Source organism: Amphiprion ocellaris, chromosome 10 (assembly GCF_022539595.1).
Source record: "Amphiprion ocellaris isolate individual 3 ecotype Okinawa chromosome 10, ASM2253959v1, whole genome shotgun sequence".
In the NCBI taxonomy this organism is placed as follows: Eukaryota; Metazoa; Chordata; class Actinopteri; family Pomacentridae; genus Amphiprion; species Amphiprion ocellaris.
In genome coordinates, this window is record NC_072775.1 from 33,013,782 (window position 1) to 33,033,734 (window position 19,953).

At 32.2% G+C, this 19,953-nt stretch overlaps 1 protein-coding gene across 9 annotated transcripts in view; it reads right to left on the reverse strand.

Annotated features, from left to right (window-relative positions):
- LOC118469336 (M1-specific T cell receptor alpha chain-like) overlaps positions 1-19,953 on the reverse strand; it is a 49,818-nt gene that overhangs the window by 19,469 nt on the left and 10,396 nt on the right. Inside the window, exon 1 of one of the 9 annotated variants that reach the window (XM_055014533.1) lies at positions 14,054-14,186. The exons of 3 other annotated variants lie outside the window; for them this stretch is intronic. In XM_055014533.1, the coding sequence (XP_054870508.1) occupies positions 14,054-14,171 (118 nt within the window). In that variant the 5' untranslated portion in view covers positions 14,172-14,186. Of the gene's footprint in view, positions 1-2,050; positions 2,169-2,749; positions 2,885-5,531; positions 5,587-11,997; positions 12,149-12,360; positions 12,416-14,053; positions 14,187-19,953 lie in introns of those variants that run through there. 5 more of the 9 variants (XM_035941969.2, XM_055014532.1, XM_035941971.2 and 2 more) reach the window with 5 other exon arrangements.

Genomic DNA, 19,953 nt, shown 5'->3' on the forward strand with positions numbered 1-19,953 from the left:
TTTCCTCATAAACTATTCGATATGTATTTTAAAGTTTATATGCAATCGATACATCTCTAGTAATTCAATTTTTTTCTCAAAAGGAACTGATGTGAAGGATGAAAATTGCTAAAAACTATTATAAACTAATGAGCACATTAAAAAGAACTTATTAAAATGCTAATTCAGTGGGAATTTGTGAGATAGAAATATTTACCAAAACAAATATCATTTCTTACATATAAATAAAGTCACTTACTGGGTTGAACTATCAGTTTTGTGCCAGAACCAAAGAAGAGCTTGTTCCCATAATCATTCACACAATAAGAAACCCAGGAACACAAACCCTGAGATGAACTCTGAGCTTAGGAACAGAATGATTAATCAACAGTTCACTAAAAAGCAGAACGGTCACTCAGATTGTCAACAGAAGCAGATTTTTGCTCTGATATGGGTATTCAGTTTTACTATATAACATTTTAAATATTCTAACATATCACTATGAAATTTCCCCAGTTATTCAATTAAAATAAGACAGTTATTTTTTACATTACAAGTTCTCTGAAATGTTATGTTTAAATATTGAAATGAGGCATTATCACATGCAATTTGTGCTCAGTTGTTTAAATATCCAATAGACAAAGTGGAATAAACTCCTACATTTGCATGAATTTGTACCTAAAAACTGACCGGTGCATGAACACAACGTTTTTGCCTGTAGTAAATACTTGTACATTTATAATAATCATTCCACTTACTGTCTTCCACGATCAGTTTGATGCCCTCCCCAAAAATTATTTTCCAGCTTCCTGTTCCAGTCACACACTGTTTATGTGCTTAACAAAAACTTCACCGCAAAGAAACTATAAAAATGTAAACTGCTGCACTTTCACTGAGATACTGCTGATATTTTAAATCTGTGGATAAGGTGTCCATATGTGTGTTTAGTTGCATATTCATTAATGCAGATGAAATGTTCACAATTACTTTGGTTTTTGTTGAATCTAAAAAAAACTGTTGTATGTGTGCTATTTTTTTTTCAAAGGAATGTCATAAATCTTAATACTCACTGCTTTCCACGTTTAGTTTAGTCCCTTTTCCAAAAATCAGCTTTCTGTCTCCTGAAGCAGTCACACAGTGAATCTGATCTGAACATTAACTACACACAAACTGCTTCACCTTCAAAACAAATAAACTGTAAGTAGCTTCATGTCATGCTAGCAAAGCAGAATATTGTGGAGAAAGATGTTAAAGAATTGAATATTCTACTTTTGTAATATTTCAGTTAAAGAAACAGTCTTTAAAGATGTTGCATAAAACATTTCTGATCAGTCAGTACTTACTGGGTTCAACAGTTAATCTGGTTCCACTTCCAAATGTGATCTTATTTGCACCTCCAACATTCACACATCATGAAGCTCCATAACACAAACTCAGCCTGACCCAAACTACAACTTTTACAGTAGACGGCCGATCCTTTGAAAAGGTCACCATTTTCATAAAAAATCACGATTGTTAGAGACATTAAGCTGTAATACAGAATAAATGTGCATTTTAACATTTACTATAAAGTCGACATACTGCACTGTGTACTTCTGTAAAATGTGCTTTTTAATTTGCTCCATATGAATAATATTTAGTGAGTTTATATCTACTTACTGGGTTCAACGGTTACTTTGGTTCCACTTCCAAATATGACCTTATCGGCAAGATTCACACATCATGAAGCTCCATAACACAAACTCAGTCGTGACAAACTGAACCAGACTCTATTTGGAAAAGCATAATTTTTAGGTACAAGAGTTTTGTTGAATTATTAAATTCATTCTGATTACATTTCCATCAACATTCTAATAAAACTAATCTGATTCAAATAATTAATTCCCTTCTTAAAGTCTTTGTTTATACATGTGATGCTTACTTTTCAGTTACTACTATAAATAAAAATGGTTTTACTTTTTGTCTATGGATGATGACTCAAAGTATAAGTAAAAAAAACGGTGGTTTAGTTTGTAAAAAGTTGACATTGTATTGTATCTCAGTGGTATATTGAATTATTTTCTCTACTTACTGGGTTCAGTGGTTAATCTGGTTCCACTGCCAAAGATGATCTTTTGACCCACATTCACACAACATGAAGCTCCATAACACAAACTGACTGAACCAGACTCCATTTAGAAAACGCCAAATTTTACATGAGAGGTTTCCGTCCACCGAAATGTCACAATTTTCATTAAAGATAAGGATGATTAATAAATATTGGTCTGATTTTCTGAGCTCTGACTGTTAAAATCGTGACAACATGAAACTGAAGACATGGATATTCTGGTGTTGTAGTATTTCAGTTAAAGAATTTGCTTTTAAAGATGTTGCATATTGAATATTTCTGATCAGTGTTTCTGTTCAATATCAGTACTTACTGGGTTCAACGTTTAATCTGGTTCCACTTCCAAAGATGAGCTTTTCTCTACCTCCAACATTCACACAACATGAAGCTCCATGACACAAACTCAGACTGAACCAAACTCCATTTAGAAAACTGCAACTTTTAAATTAAAGATTTCTGTCAACTTAAAGGTCAGGATTCTCATAAAAATAAGGATGATTAATCTAAATTGCAAGACTTGTTTAAATGCTGCCATGGCATTTTAATTTAAACGTAGATTTTTAACATTTACCGTGTAGCTGAGATCTTGTACTAACCGCATGTATTTCAGTGCTCTAAAGACACTCCATATGAATGATATTTAATGTGTGTATCTTTACTTACTGGGTTCAATGGTTAACCTGGTTCCACTGGCAAATATGATCTTTCCACCAACATTCACACAACATGAAGCTCCATAACACAAACTGGGCTCCAAACTCCATTCAGAAATTCCCATATTTTACATTGAAGACTTCTTTCCACAAAAATGTCAAAAATAAATATTAGTCTAATTTTCTCAGTTCTGAGTGTTAAAGTCGTGACATTAAACTGAAGAGATGGATATTCTGGTATTGCAGTATTTCAGTTAAAGGATTTGCTTTTAAAGGTGTTGCATATTATATATTTCTGATTAATATATCTGATCAATATCAGTACTTACTGGGTTCAACGGTTAATCTGGTTCCACTTCCAAAAATTAGCTTAGTTCCACCTCCAGCATTCACACAACATGAAGCTCAATAACACAAACTGAACCCAACTACATTCAGAAAATCCACATTTTTAAGAATTTTGACTCGAGTACACAAGCTGCAATTTTCATAAAAGTAAGGATTATTATTATATATTACAAGAATGAGACTTTTGCTTAAATCCTGATATTTCATTGTAATTATTTACTGCACAGCTGAGATGTTGCACTGACTCCATGTAAAACAGTCAAAGGTGCTTTTAAAGATAGTTCATAGAAGTAATATTTAATGTGTGAATCTTTACTTACTGGGTTCAACGATTAATCTGGTTCCACTTCCAAAAGTTAGCTTAGTTCCACTTCCAGCATTCACACAACATGAAGCTCCATAACACAAACTGAACCAAACTCCATTTAGAAAACTGTAGCTTTTAAAGATTTCTGTCTACTTAAAGGTCAGGATTTTTATACAAAATAAGGATTATTAATCTATATTACAGGACTTTTGTTTAAATGCTGACATGGCATTTTAATTTACTGAATAGCTGCACTTAACAAATGTATTTCCGTGCTTTAAGAGACTATCTAATGTATGTTTCTTCACTTACTGGATTCAACCGTTAATCTGGTTCCACTGCCAAATACGAGCTTATTTCTATTTCCATCATTCACACAGCATGAAGCTCCATAACACAAACTGAGCCATGACAAAGTTTACCAAACTCCATTTAGAAGACAGTGATTTTAACATTAAGATTTGTACCAACTTAAAATGGCACTATTTTAAGTTTTGTAAAAAGTACACAGTACAGACAGTAAACAGATTTGTTTTCATCAATACACTGATAATTTAGCTGTTGTGGTTTTTATGATTCAAACAACTCAAGTTACAATTATTTTTTTAAAAAAAGTCTTTAGAAGGACGACTTCATTTTTGTGTCGTACGAAACTATCTTTTACATTCGTAATATTGTGGAGAAAGATGCTGAAGAATCAAATATTCTACTTTTGTAGTATTTCAGTTAAAGAAACAGTCTTTAACGATGTTGCATAAAACATTTCTGATCAGTCAGTACTTACTGGGTTCAACAGTTAATCTGGTTCCACTTCCAAATATTATCTTATTTCCACCTCCAGCATTCACACAACATGAAGCTGCATGACACAAACTCAGACTGAACCAAACTCCATTTAGGAAACTTTAACTTTTAAATTAAAGATTTCTGTTGACTTAAATGTTAGTTTTCGTTGAAAATAATGATTATTCAATACATATTACCAGACAACATTTACTGCATGGCTGACATGTTGCACTACCAGTATGGATTTCTGTAAAACACTGTTGTCTGTGCTTTTAAAAAATACTCAGTTTAAATAATATTAAATGTGTTTATAGCTACTTACTGGACTGGATGGTTAATTTGGTTCCACTGCCAAATATGATCCTATTTGCTGCTCCAAGATTCACACAACATGAAGCTCCATAACACAAACTGAACCAAATTCCATTTAGAAATACATCATTTTTTACATTTGGGACTCTTGTGTAAATGTTAAATTCTCCCACTAATATTTATAATGAACAGTTTGAGCAAATAAAACTAGTATATAATTATTTCTTATTACATTTGATTGATGAACTTTTGTTTTTTCAATAGCATTAAAACATTACGGCTGTCATATTTATGTACATTAGAGAAAGTGAACAGTTTTGGTTGTTGCTTTGTTGAGTCAAACTTTACATTTATATCTGGGATTTTTGCTTGAAAGACAACATTGTAATGAGCTGCTTAGTTTTGCATATTAAATGCATTTACACATTTTTGTAAAACACTAAAATGTGCTTTTTAAGACGTCTCTATATTGCACTTACTGGGTTCAACAGTTAATCTGGTTCCGCTTCCAAAGATCATCTTAACTCTAGTATTCACACAACATGAAGCTCCACAACACAAACTGACTGAACCAGACGCCATTTAGAAAAATGATATTTTTACATTAAGGTTTCTATCGAGTTAAAATAATCATTATATTCATTATAAACACCTAAAACTAATAATGAATATAATTGGTGCCCCATGTGAGGCATTCATGATCATTTTTAATACTTATTGCATTTGTCAGTGGTTAATTTGGTTCCACTTTTACTCGCCTTTACACAACTTCATGCCATGTTCAACACCTCTTCATATTTAGAGAGTTTCACTTGGATCTAGTTTTCAGATAGTTCATCTACTTCTTCTTGATTGCAATTTACTTAAAAAAAAAAAATATATATATATATATATATACTTTTAAAAAAACGACACTAATGAGCAATTGGTCTTTTTGATGCGTTTATGGCTTTAGGATTCATACAACTGAGAAAGGTTTGATTCTAAAGATGCTCCATACCAATGATATTTATAATTTAAATCACTATACTGTACTTACGGGGTTCAACGGTTAATCTGGTTCCACTTCCAAAGAACATCTTATATCCAGCATTCACACAACATGAAGCTCCACAACACAAACTCAGCAGTGATGAACTGGAACAAAGAAATACTTAAATCTATGGTGTCAAATTCCATTGTCATAAATGTCCAGGCGGTTAATTAAGATTAAATGTCTTTTGAAAAACTTTTACATTTGAGATTGTTCTAAAAGATTCCATTACAGTCACATTAATTAAGCTGCTTTCCTTGTTTTATAAAGTCATAATTATGATCAACAAGCTGTTCACTCATTAAATCCATATATATCCATTTGTTTTGTCTTAGGAGTATATTATTATTATTTACAACAAAGTATAATATTTGCAGTACAGTAGAGATGCTATCAGCATTAGAGATGATGTTTATGGCTCATATAAATGAGGATAAATATACAAATAAAGTTGATTTTTGTTTCTTTGTTTTATTAGAGTCTTTTTTCTTGGTGTTGTAAGTATATTTTCATCAAATTTGAGGTAATAAATTGCCATTAAAGCATATTTTCTGTGCAGCAGAGATGCTTTCAACTAGTGGTGATGAGAAATGTGTTTGTATTAATGATTTTATGACTCTTCCTTCTAAATACGCTCCACATTAATATTATATATGATCAATATCAGCACTTACTGGGTTCAACAGTTAATCTGGTTCCACTTCCAAAGATCATCTTATATCCACTGCTAACAGTCACACAACATGAAACCTCTCAACACAAACTCAGCAGAGACCAGATGAACCAAACTACATTTAGAAAAACTGTAGTTTTATATTTGGTACTTTTGTTGAATGAATAGGGCTGCACAGTGGTGTAGTGGTTAGCACTTTCGCCTTGCAGCAAGAAGGTCCCTGGTTCGCGTCCCGGCTTTCCCGGGATCTTTCTGCATGGAGTTTGCATGTTCTCCCTGTGCATGCGTGGGTTTTCTCCGGGTACTCCGGCTTCCTCCCACAGTCCAAAAACATGCTGAGGTTAATTGATCATTCTAAATTGCCCGTAGGTGTGAATGTGAGAGTGATTGTTTGTCTCTGTATGTAGCCTTGTGACAGACTGGTGACCTGTCTAGGGTGTCCCCTGCCTTCACCTGAGTCAGCTGGGATAGACTCCAGCCCCCCCATGACCCTAGTGAGGATTAAGCGGTGTATAGATAATGGATGGATGATATTTATGTACATTAGAGCGACTGAGTAGTTTTAGTTTTTGATCCTCAGTTGTTTTTTTAATGATTGTGATGATATGTGTTATGATATGTGTGATAATGACGTGTGATTTACACATGTATCTCAGTGGGATATTGAATTATTTCTTGCCTTGTGCGAATTTTACAAGCCTGGAAAGTCAATTTAATTCATTCTGACTTACATTTCTAGCTAAGACTTGCACATTTTAACATTTACTCTACATTTTCAGCCGAGATGCAGCAGTAACTCAGTAAAACACAAAAGTGTCCCCAATAAAGATTACTGATTGTGTTTTTCTCTACTTACTGGGCTCAACAAGAAGTCTGGTTCCACTTCCAAAGATGAGCTTCGCTACACTTCCATCCTTCACACATCAAGAAGCTGCATAACACAAACTGACTGAACTAAACTCCATTTAGAATGATGTTATTTTTACATTGATGCTTCTGTCCAGTTAAAATAATCACTATTTTCATTAGAAATAACTCAAAAACAATAATGAGTATAATTGGTGCCCCACGTGAGGCATTCATGATTATTATTAATACTTACTGCATTTGTCGGTGGTTAATTTGGTTCCAGTTTTATCAGTCTTTCGGTCAATTTTACACATTTATTACACGTTAAACACCTCTTCATATTTAGAAAGTTTCATTTATAAACAGGTTTAATTAGAAATTTCATCTACTTTTTCTATGTCTCAATTTGCTTTTGAAAATACCATTTTTTTAAAACGACACTGATGAGAAAATGGTCTTTTTGATGCATTTATGGCTTTAAGATTCATACAACTAAGATAAGTTTGGTTTTAAAGATATTCAAAAGCTCCACACTGACAATATTTATAATTTAAATCACTATATTGCACTTACGGGGTTCAACGGTTAATCTGGTTCCACTTCCAAAGATGAGCTTCGTTGCACTTCCAGTATTCACACAACATGAAACTCCATAACACAAACTGACTGAACCAAACTCTATTTTAAAAATGATATTTTAACATTAAGGCTTCTATCCAGGTAAAGTAATCACAATTTTTATTAGCAATAACTAAAAACAAGTAATAAATCAAAAAAAATTGCCCCATGTGAGGCATTTATGGTAAATTCTAATAATTCATTGGTCAGTGGTTAATTTGGTTCCATTTTTACTGATCGTTAAGTCTATTGAACACATTTATCACATGTTAAACACCTCTTCATATTGAGAGTTTCACTTTTCAGATATTTTATCTACTTCTTTGTTGCAATTTGCTTTTAAAAATACCATTTTGAAAAAACATTAAACATCTATGGCTTCAGGATTCATACAACTAAGACAAGGTTCCTCCTGAAGATGCTCCACACTGATAATATTTATAATTTAAATCACTATATTGCACTTACTGAGTTCCACGGTTAATCTGGTTCCACTTCCAAAGAACATCTTGTTTCCAGTATGCACACAACATGAAACTCAGCAACACAAACCGACTGAACCAGACTCCATTTAGAACAATGTAGATTTTACATTTGAAATCTTTCTCAAATATTCCATCATTGTCACATTAATTAAGCTACTTTCTTTGTTATATAAAGCCAGAATTGTGATCAACAAGCTTTTCATTCATGAAAGTGTCTAGTTTTTATCTTATCTTATTTGTAATGTGGTTTTAAGTTGCAATAAAAGTTTGCTTTTAGTAAAATATTGATTTTAGTGACATTTTTCTTTGAATCAGTTCAAAAAAATTATATTTTAAATCAATTTTATATAAGAAATAGCCACTAAAGTATAATATTTGCTGTACAGTAGAGATGCTTTAAACCATCGGCGATGAGAAAAGTTTATGTATTTATGATATTATGATTCATATGAATGAATTCCTTTAAAGATTCTCCACAGTAATAATATTTATCATCTATTTCGGCACTTACTGAGTTCCACAGTTAATCTGGTTCCACTTCCAAAGATCAGCTTGTATCCACTTCCATCCTTCACACAACATTAAACTCCACAACACAAACTGACTGAACTAAACTCCATTTAGGAAAACATGATTTTTACAACCGAGACTCCCATGTCTCCAGAATCTGCCTTTATAATAAACAAGTATACATATTTAAACCTAAATATACTGTAAATATTGAATATTACAATCAAAAACTTTTAGAATCTTTGTTATTGCTGATGATTTTTCATTTGGAGATTCATCTAAAGACTGTGTTCCTGGCTCCTGACAGGTTTATTCTCTACTTTCTGCAGATTTTATCAGTTTTAATTAGTTCAGCAACTTTTCCATATAAACTTTTTTCATTTTAAAACATGTGTCACTTGCTTTTAAAATATTCTGTAATAGTATCTATGATTTTTATCAGCACTTACTGGGTTCAACGGTTAATCTGGTTCCACTTCCAAAGAAGATCTTAAAGCCGCTGCTGCCATCATTCACACAACATGAAGCTCCACAACACAAACTCCACTTAGGAAAACAACCACCCAAAAATGCAGTTTAAACTTGGAAACTGTAGTTTGATTGTAAGATCTACTGGATAAATTACATTTTTACATATTACCACTGTAACTCTCATATTCCAGTTCCATAAATATACAAATTTTCTCATTATTTCAATAAAAAAATCTTCAAGTATTTGTTTTAGCTGGATTCTGCAGGTTGTTTTGTATCCGAGTGGGTCTGATTTTCCTTTTTTCTCATTTTTTTTTAGTATATCCACGAAAAAACTTGCTATTAACACACATATTTATGATCAAAAATAGCACTTATTGGCATCAATGGTTAATCTGGCTCCTCTTTAAATTATTTGAAGCATCAAAACTGGACCAAAGTCCACTTAGGAAAGTTTTTGTCTGAATTGTTAAATTCTGTTGTATTCATATAAATATGCAGATTTTTCATGAAAAGTTAACATCTATTATGTGTTTCTTATAGAATAAAATACATTTATTTGATTTGTTGATGTATTTTATTCCTACAATGTCACATTTTTGAGCATATTTTCTGATTTTGTATAACCTGCACGGTGCTTTTAAATGTGTTTTTATGAATAATATTAATGATTTATATCTGCACTTACTGGTTTCAACAGTTAATCTGGTTCCACTTCCAAAGAAGATCTTGGTTTGAGTCACACATCATCATGTTCCACAACATAAACTCCACCAAAGAGTTTCTGACATTGTGGAGGAAAATACGACAACATACTGCAGATTTTACTGAGCTGAAGAGTCAAATATTCTCTTTGTGTTCATATTTCAGGTAAAGAAAATCCCATAAAACATGCTGCACATAAAACATTTTTGCTCTACATTAGAACTTACTGGGTTCAACAGTAAATCTGGTTCCGCTTCCAAAGATGAGCTTTGTTAAACCTCCAGTATTCACACAACATGAAGCTCCACAACACAAACTGACTGAACCAACTGCATTTAGAAAAACATTATCTTTACATTAAGGCTTCCATCCAGTTAAAAATAATCACTATTTCCATTAGAAATAACTAAAAACAAATAATGAATATAATAGGTGGCCCATGTGTGACATTTATGATCATTTTTACTACTCTTTTGCATTTGTCAGTGGTTCATTTGGTTCCATTTTTACTCACCTTTAGGTCTATTTTACACATTTATCACATGTTAAACACATTCATATTTAGAGAGTTTCACTTATAAACGGGTCCAATTAGCAGAAATTTCATCTACTTTTTCTTTGTTTCAATTTACTTTAAAAAATACCATTTGAAAACACGACATTAATGAGAAAATGGTCTTTTTGATGCATTTACAGCTTTAGGACTCATACAACTCAGATACGTTTGCTTCTAAAGATTTTCGAAAGCTCCATACTGATAATATTTATAATTTAAATCATTATTTTGCACTTACTGGGTTCAACAGTTAATCTGGTTCCACTTCCAAAGATCATCTTCTGTCCAGTAATCACACAACACGAAGCTCCACAACACAAACTCAGCAGTGATGAACTGAACCAGACTCCATTTAGAAACACATTATCTTTACATTTACGCTTCTATCCAGTTAAAAATAATCACTATTTTTATTAGAAATAACTAAAAACAAGTAATGAATATAATAGGTGGCCCATGTGAGGCTTTTAATATCAATGTTAATACTTATTGCATTTGTCGGTGGTTAATTTGGTTCCACTTTTCTCATCTTTAGGTCTATTTTACACATTTATCACGTTAAACACATTCATATTTAGAATTCCCCTTATAAACGGGTCCAATTATCAGATATTTCATCTACTTTTTCTTTATTTTTAAAAATATCATTTTGAAAACACAAAATTAATGAGAAAATGTTTTTTTTTGATGAATTTATGGCTTTAGGATTCATACAACTAAGATAAGTTTGCTTCTAAATATGCTCCATACAGATAATATTTATAATTTAAATCATTATTTTGCACTTACTGGGTTCAACAGTTAATCTGGTTCCACTTCCAAAGATCATCTTGTTTTGATTCACACAACATTAAGCTCCGTAACAAAAACTCAGAACCAGACTCCATGTAGAAAAGCACAGTTTTCTTAAATGCCTCCATCATCATCACATTAATTAAGTTTCTTTCTCCAATTAAAGTAATAATTCTGCCCAACAACAACACAACGTTCACTCAGTACAGTTTGCTGTCTAGTTATTTCTCTTGCGGTTCTGTTTGTGTTGCAGCAAAACAATGTAAAGTTTGCTTCATTTATTAGCATTTAATGGGTTTATTGGTTAATATTGTTGCTCTTTTAAACATTGTTATGTTTTAACAAAGATTCAGCAACAAACTAAACCAACGTTCATTTAGAAAAGGGCAAAAATAATAATGTGGTTTGATTCACACGACTGAGATATTTTATATAAAGACTTGTTTTGCAGCAAGACTTTTGTCCCAGTCAGGAAAAAAACTAAACATTGGTCGCCTTTTGAAATTAAAGTTTTGATAAATTCAGTTTAAAGTGTAATATTAGCTTTGAACTGCTGCTGATAAGAAATATGTCTGTATTTATAACTTTTTGATTCATAAACAGAACACGTTTGCAGATTTAAATATTCACATTTCATTTTAAATCGGCTACATACCTGAAATGAAATCAAATGTAGCTGTTTTATTCCTCTTATGTAATGATCTTTTGTATGTCTGAGGCATTTGCATGAATTTCAAGCCAAGACCAAAGCAGTTCTCTACTGCAACTTATAAAATACTGTAAATTCAATGTAAATTTATGGTTAGTACTCACTGGATTCAACAGTTAATCTGGTCCCGCTTCCAAAAACGATCCTATATCCACCTCCAGTAGTCACACAACATGAAACTCCACAACACAAACTCAGCAGGAACCAACTGGACCAAACTCCATTTAAAAAAACCCACATATTCAGTTACCACCACATTATGATGGTTTGCCATAAATTACCTTTAAATTCTGATTATCTGAACCATTTGTTCATGTGTGTGAATATTATGACAAAGCTGATTCATTATTTTATGAGGATTTTTGAGCCAAAAAGCTCAAACAAAGCAGCTTTTTTATGTTCTTTAATCCCTTTTCTGGTTTTGTATAAATACATACAATCTTAAAACACTTATTATCTGCACTTACTGTGTTCAACAATTAATCTGGTCCCGCTTCCAAAGATCATCTTAGTTACACCTCCAGCATTCACACAACACAAAGCTCCATAACACAAACTCAGACTGAACCAAACTCCATCTAGAACAACTGAATTTTTGCATTTCTCCACTAAAAACGATGCAGATCATAAATCATTTGTACATTTTGACATTGTCTCCACTTGATTTATTCTGCTGGTTAATGATGAGTCCAGTTCAGATTGTTTTGTTTTTCTAACCATTTTGTCAATTATTATAGAGTTAATCTGCATGTAAAGTTTCCTTTAAAAGCTCCTCTATATAAAATATTAAGAATCTGTATTTGTACTTACTGGGTTCAACGGTTAATCTGGTTCCACTTCCAAACAGCAGCTTGTATTGACTCGTACCAGTCACACAACATGCAGCACAATGACACAAATGGAACAACAGAACCAAACCTCACGCAGAAAAACAGCACTTTTTTGCCCAGTTCAAGAAAAACTCTTCGTAAGATTTAAACTCTCACATTAACTAATCATCAGTTAAATGTTTGTGGACTTGATTATCATCATCACAACAAAATTTGAGTATTTTATGGAAACTATTCCTGTTGTAGCAGGCTGATTAATTCCAAAGTTTCCTATCAAACAACAAGATTAATCTCAATTATTTCCTCCTTCATGCATGAAAAGCCAAATTAATCATTTCCATCACTGTTCAGGTGATACAAATTTAACACAACAACTGTTCTTTTAACTACTCTGGCTGGAAGTTACAGTTAAATCCATATAAATTCATGTTTATGATCAATATCAGCACTTACTGGCTTCGACAGTTAATCTGGTTCCGCTTCCGAAGAAGATCTTAAACGCACCTCCAGTATTCACACAGCATTAAACTCCACGACGCAAACTCAGAGTAACAAACTGACCGAACTCCATGTGGAAAATCACCATTTTTACAACTTTGAATCATTAAATTCAGTCAAATTCTATTCACATCAATGTTGTAAAGAACTTGCATATTATTTAAATGATTAATTCCTCTCATAAAATCATTGCTTTTGCATACTATTACCTGCCAGCTCCAAATAAATATAAATGTACGACTCGAACACCACATTATCTGAATAAAATAAAATGTATTTACATAAAATAATTATTTCCTGCCCTGTACTGATTCTACAAGCCTGAACAAAACAATTTAATTAACTTAGAACACTTATGTCTTTGCCTATGTGCAACAACGTCATGTTCCTGTTGAATTAGCTCTTAAATGTACAGTATCACCACTTACTGGGTTCAACGGTTAATTTGGTTCCACTTCCGAAGATCATTTTATATGTAGATCCAGTCACACAACAAGAAGCTCCATAACAGAAAGTCAAAGCCAGTAACTGGATCAAACTCCATTTAGAAAAACTAGAATTCTCCCTTTGAGACTTGTCTGAACTGTTTCATTACAGCTACATAAATAAATCACTCATGATTTAGACTTTTATTGAATTATTAAACTCTAGTCACATTAACTGAGCTGCTGTTTCATCTAAAAACGACATGTTTTGTAGATGATTATCGCCACTATTTTATCTTCTATTCTGATTTATGGCAGAACTTTAAACGTTAAGCTGCTCAATATAAATGAAGTTAGCATTTTAATCTGCATGTTAATTTTTGTTTTTTTATTTTTGTAGCACTTACTGGCTTCAACGATTAATCTGGTTCCACCTCCAAAAATGATCCTGCCTTGGTTTCCAGTAGTCACACAACATTCAGCTCCATAATAAAAACTGAGCCAAACTCCATTTAGAAAAAACATCTATTTAAATATCACAATTTTAATAAAAAACAAGGATTATTAACAGATTCTATAGGACTGAGGCTTGTTTCAATAATGACGTATTTTAATTTTGATTAAATATACAGCTGAGATGTTAACGTTTTGCTTTGTTCTTCATACGTAATCAACATTTTATACTGACTTTTGCTTAAATCTTGACTTTCAATTTACAACAACAAGCTGCCCTAACGGTACATATGATATAAATTAAACAGAAAAATCTTCAAAAGTCTATTAATGGCAGAGTGAAGTATTGATATTTTTGCGGTTTGGATTTGAGATTAAATCATGACAATAAAACCAAATAGTTTGCATTTTAATTTTGTGACATTAACATGCAAATAGCTTAAGATATACATCTGTATTTACACAAATATCAAAAACTATATTACTGTAAATAAAGTTGAACTTCACTGGACTTTTAAAGAATGTTTGGAGGACAGTGAAGTTGGAAATTGTTTTCTAACCATATAAACCTCTTTAAAGTATAAGATTCTCCATAATAACTAGATTTTACTTACTGGGTTCAACAGTTAATCTGGTTCCACTTCCAAAGATGAGCTGATATGTACCAGTATTCACACAACACGAAGCTCCATAACACAAACCAACTGAACCAAACTCTGTTTAGAAAATCCTGAATGTTACATTTAGGAATTATGACTCCCATAAACAAGCTGCTGTTTGTACATTTTAATTTAGATCTGTTTCAGTGATGGCACTCTTGAGTCAAGTATTTACAATGATTTAGAGATTATTTGTTCATGCAGTCGTCTGGTTTTTACCAACAGCGCAGAAAAAATCTATTCTTAACTGGACCAAACTTCAGTTCTGCTCAGTCTTTGGGTCCATTTTACATGTTTATCACATGCAACAAGGTTCATGTTGAATGAATTTGACAAAAAAACAGATTTAATGTTCAGATTTTGTCAGGTTTTCACCACTGAAGAAAGTGAATTTAACTTACTGTGATTAACGTATAGTTCAGTGCCGCTTCCAAAGATGATCTTGTTACCAGCAGAGCTGTATGTCACACAGTCTGAAGCCTCAGCACATAAATCCAACTAGAAATTTCACACCACAACCCAAAGCTCTCATAGCTGCAGTTTTAACAGCCGATAAACAGTTTTCTTTCTCTGCAAATCTGTCTTTAATAAACACATAAAGGCCTTCTTTAGCTCCATGTACGTAGACATTTAAACCCATAAATAGAGTCCAACATTTACTCCGTCACTGCTTTGGGTTTGGTTCAATATCAATAGAACTAATTCACATTTAAGTGACATTTCCAGTGTCAGAATTTAACTTACTGTCGTTGACGTATAGTTTAGTGCTGCTTCCGAAGGTGATCTTGTAGGAACCTGAGCCAAACGTCACACAGCCTGAAGCCTCAGCACATAAACTCCACAGCGAACCACTAACTAAACTCAAAGCTTTGCACGGGAAAAAGCAGTTTTCTCTGCAATCACTCCAAACCTGTCATCAATAAACACATAAAATCCTTAAACCCATCCACGCAGCAGCTTAATATAGTCCAACACGACACCAGTGCAATGATTCCATCCCCAAAAGCTTCCTAAAAAGTTAAATTCAATGAAACTTACTGGACTGAACCACTAGCAGAGAACCAGAACCAAAGATGAGCTGCTTCATTACAGTAAAACGCTCAAATGTCGACCAAATAAAACAAACTTTACTGATCAGAACCAGACAAAAACACACCAGAGACTCAAACTGTGGATTTAAACCAGATTAAACAAACCAAACAGAACGTTTCCATCGCAGCAGCGAGTTTAAAACATCTGGAACCAGTTGAGGGGAAAAATTTCACAGAAGAATTAGCTGTAATTTGATTTTAAAAATATAATATTTATGATTATCATCAGCACTCACTGGGTTCAATGGTTAACCTGGTTCCTACTCCAAAGATGATCTTATTGTAGCTTCCATCATTCACACAACAACAAGCTCCATAACACAAACTCAGAGAGAAAAACTGAACCAAACTTCATTTAGAAAAACTGTTTTTTTTTGCATTTGTCTGTTAAAAACAATGTGGCTCAAAAATTACATGTAAAGTTGGATATTTTCTGCTTTTGAATGACCATTTTGTTAGTTTTCTTCTACTGGATTAAAGAACTGCACCAAACTTCATTAGAAAAACTGCATTTTTTTTTCAAAGAAATGTCGATTAAAAAACCTGATTGACAAAATTCTAAAAAGGAGTTGATTTTTTTTTATTACATTAATCCCACTTTATATCTTCCTTCTTTTTTCAATTGTTATTTTGCAGAGATTTAGTTTATCTGAACCACACTTCATTTAAAATTCTAACATTTTAATTAATCAGGTCAGATTTACAGAATTTCACATGAAAAGGGCTCCGATTTTAAGATATTGTGCTTTTTATTTATTTTTTTTACTTTTTTGCTTTTAACGATGTAAATCCATAATCAGCACTTACTGGGTTCAATGGTTAATCTGGTTCCACTTCCAAAGATGAGCTTATTTACAGCTCCAGTATTCACACAACATGAAGCTCCATAACACAAACTCAGCACTGAGCCAAACTCCATTTAGAAAAAAGTCAATTTTTCAACTGTATTTACAGAAAAATTCATTACAAATTTGGGTTGAGAATGAAATGTTTAAGAGTTGATGCTTTTTGATAATTTAAAACATTTGATTATTATAATACTTATTTTTTTAAAACATTTTTGTTATTTCTGATTTTTATTTTGCATATACAGCACAGATAAAGTTTGCTTTCAACTAGACCAAACTTCATTTAACATTCCCACATTTTAACATTTGATACTTTCATCCCGTCTTCAGGTCCATAATTAACTTTACACATAGAACATCGGTTCATATTTAGAGAATTTCACATTAAAACTAGTGTAATTTTCAAATATTTCACCTGCTTTTGCTTTGGGTTTTAAAAATATAGATAATATTATATCAGCACTTACTGGCTTCAACAGTTAATCTGGTTCCACTTCCAAAGATCATCTTATATCCATCATTCACACAACATGAAGCTCCACAACACAAACTCAGCAGTGATCAACTGAACCAAACTTCTTTTCCAATAAAGTTAATAATTGGATTTCCATTTCTATCCATTTAAATATATTACATACGTGTAAATTCAGCTGTGAACTAAATGATTTAGAGTGAATATTTTGGTTAGTTGATGCATTTCATTATCATAATCACATTCTTTTTCATCTGTTTTCTTATTTTCTGTTCATATTTTGCAAGGACAGATAAAGTTGGCTTTCAAATAGACCAAATTTCGTTAAAAATTCTGACATTTTATTACTTTTGTCCCGTCTTAAGATCCATAATTTTCTTAGCATGTGGAACATCGGTTCATATTTAGAGAATTTCACATTAAATTCTGCATTTGCTTTTAAAATATAAATCTTTAATCTGCACTTACTGGGTTCAACAGTTAATCTGGTTCCACTTCCAAAGATCAGCTTTTGTGCACCTCCAGTATTCACACATCATGAAGCTCCACAACACAAACTGACTGAACCAACTCCATTTAGAAAATCATATTTTTACATTACTTCTATCCAGTTAAGATAATCAAAATATCTAAAAACTAATAATGAATATAATAGGTGGCCCATGTGAGGCATTTATGATCAATTTTAATACTTATTGCATTTGTCAGTGGTTAATTTGGTTCCATTTTCATCCCTCTTTAGGTCTATTTTACACATTTGTAACATGTTTTTTAGAGAGTTTTATTCATAAAGGGGTCTAATTTTTCAGATATTTGCAATTTACTTTTCAAAATACCATTCTTTAAAAAACAACACTAATGAGCAAATGGTCTTTTTGATTCGTTTATAGCTTCAGGAATCATACAACTAAGACAAGTTTGCTTCTAAGGAGGCAGAATACTGATAATATTTATGATTTAAATCACTACTTTGCACTTACTGGGTTTAACAGTTAATCTGGTTCCACTTCCAAAGATCATCTTATTTAACATAATCACATAAAATCTTTTTCACAATTAAAAGTAAATAATCATCATAAATTTGATCCACGTGTTAATTTCGCTGAGAAGAAAATGTCTAGAGGCCAATACTTTGATCAGTTAAGGCACTTAATTATGATTAATGTATCCACTGTTTATCTTCTTTCTTATTTTATATTCATGTTTTCTAACTTAAATGAAGTTTACTTTTAACTGGACCAAACTTCACTGAAAATGTTAACATCTGACACTTCAGGTCTATTTTAGACTTTTACCACACATGGAAAACCTGTTTATATTTAGAGAATTTCACATTAAAACCTGTATAGTTTTCAGATATTTCACCTGTTTTTGCTTTGTTTTTAAAAACAAAAAGGTAAGTCTATCTGAGCACTTACTGGGTTCCACAGTTAATCTGGTTCCACTTCCAAAGAACATCTTATATCCAGTAGTCACACATCATGAAGCTCCACAACACAAACTGTGATGAACTCGACCAAACAATTAAGCAGGGATTTGTTCTTTTTATTCCTGTTTTGTAACTATGGAATGGATTAATGTTACTGTTAACTGGACCAAACTTCATTTAAATAATAATAATAATAACAACAATAATGCTATAGCAGCTGTGATAAACTGAACCAAACCCAGTATAAAACGCTGCTTTCTGTTTTTAAACATAAATATCCATTTGAAATTTATGAATTAAGTTAAGAACACAATGTCTTGGGGGTGAATCCCTTTGGTTCTACATCTGATTCAGTTCTATTCTTATTTTGTAAGTATATGACAGATAAAGTTTGCTTTTCAATGGGACCAAATCTTATTTAACATTGAGACATTTTAACATCTGACACTTTTGTCCAGTCGTCAGGTTGATTTAGATGTGGAACACCAGTCTACAGTTGGAGAATTTCACATCAAAACGTGTTATATATATTTCATATATTCATATATTTCACCTGCTTTTGCTTTTAAAATGTAACTCTAGGTCTTGACTTACTGGGTTCAACGATCAGTCTGGTTCCACTTCCAAAGGTGATTTTATCTAAACCGACATTCACACAGCAAGAAGCTCCACAACACAAACTCACTGAGGACAAACTGAGCCACACTGTCTAGACAATATCAATATTTAACTGTAGACACAAAAATAAAATATGCTTTTTCTATTTAAAGTCATTTTCCATTATGAATTTGATCCAGTTGTGAATTCTGTTCAGAACAGAAGGTTTTAGAGTTGATCAGCTGATTTTTCGGTTATTAAATTTGCTTTTTTTAAAATCTTCTTCCTCTATTTATTTTCTTGACTTTAATACTCTTATTATTTAATTGTGTTTTATCGCTGTGATTTCAATGTATGACCTTAATGTCTACCATTAAGTCATTTTTAGAATCAATTTTAAAACAGTTCTGTGCTGAATTGTAAAGCACCTTTAATTAGCTTTGTGTAATTCATGCAATGTGCTATTCAAATAAACTTGTCTTGCCTTTTTTCTTCTTTTCTCTTCTCATTTTTATAATTAGCACAGAAAGTTTGTAATTGGACCAAATGTCAACATTTTAACATTCAGTTCTGTCCAGTCTTCAGGTCTATTTAACATGTTTATCACTTCACATTTAGAGAATTTCACATGAAAACAGGAGCAATTTTCAGATGTTTGACTTATTTTACTTTGTTGCTTTTCAGTAAGTAAATTTAGAATCAGAACTTACTGGGTTCAATGTTTAATCTGGTCCCACTTCCAAAAATCATCTTAGTTC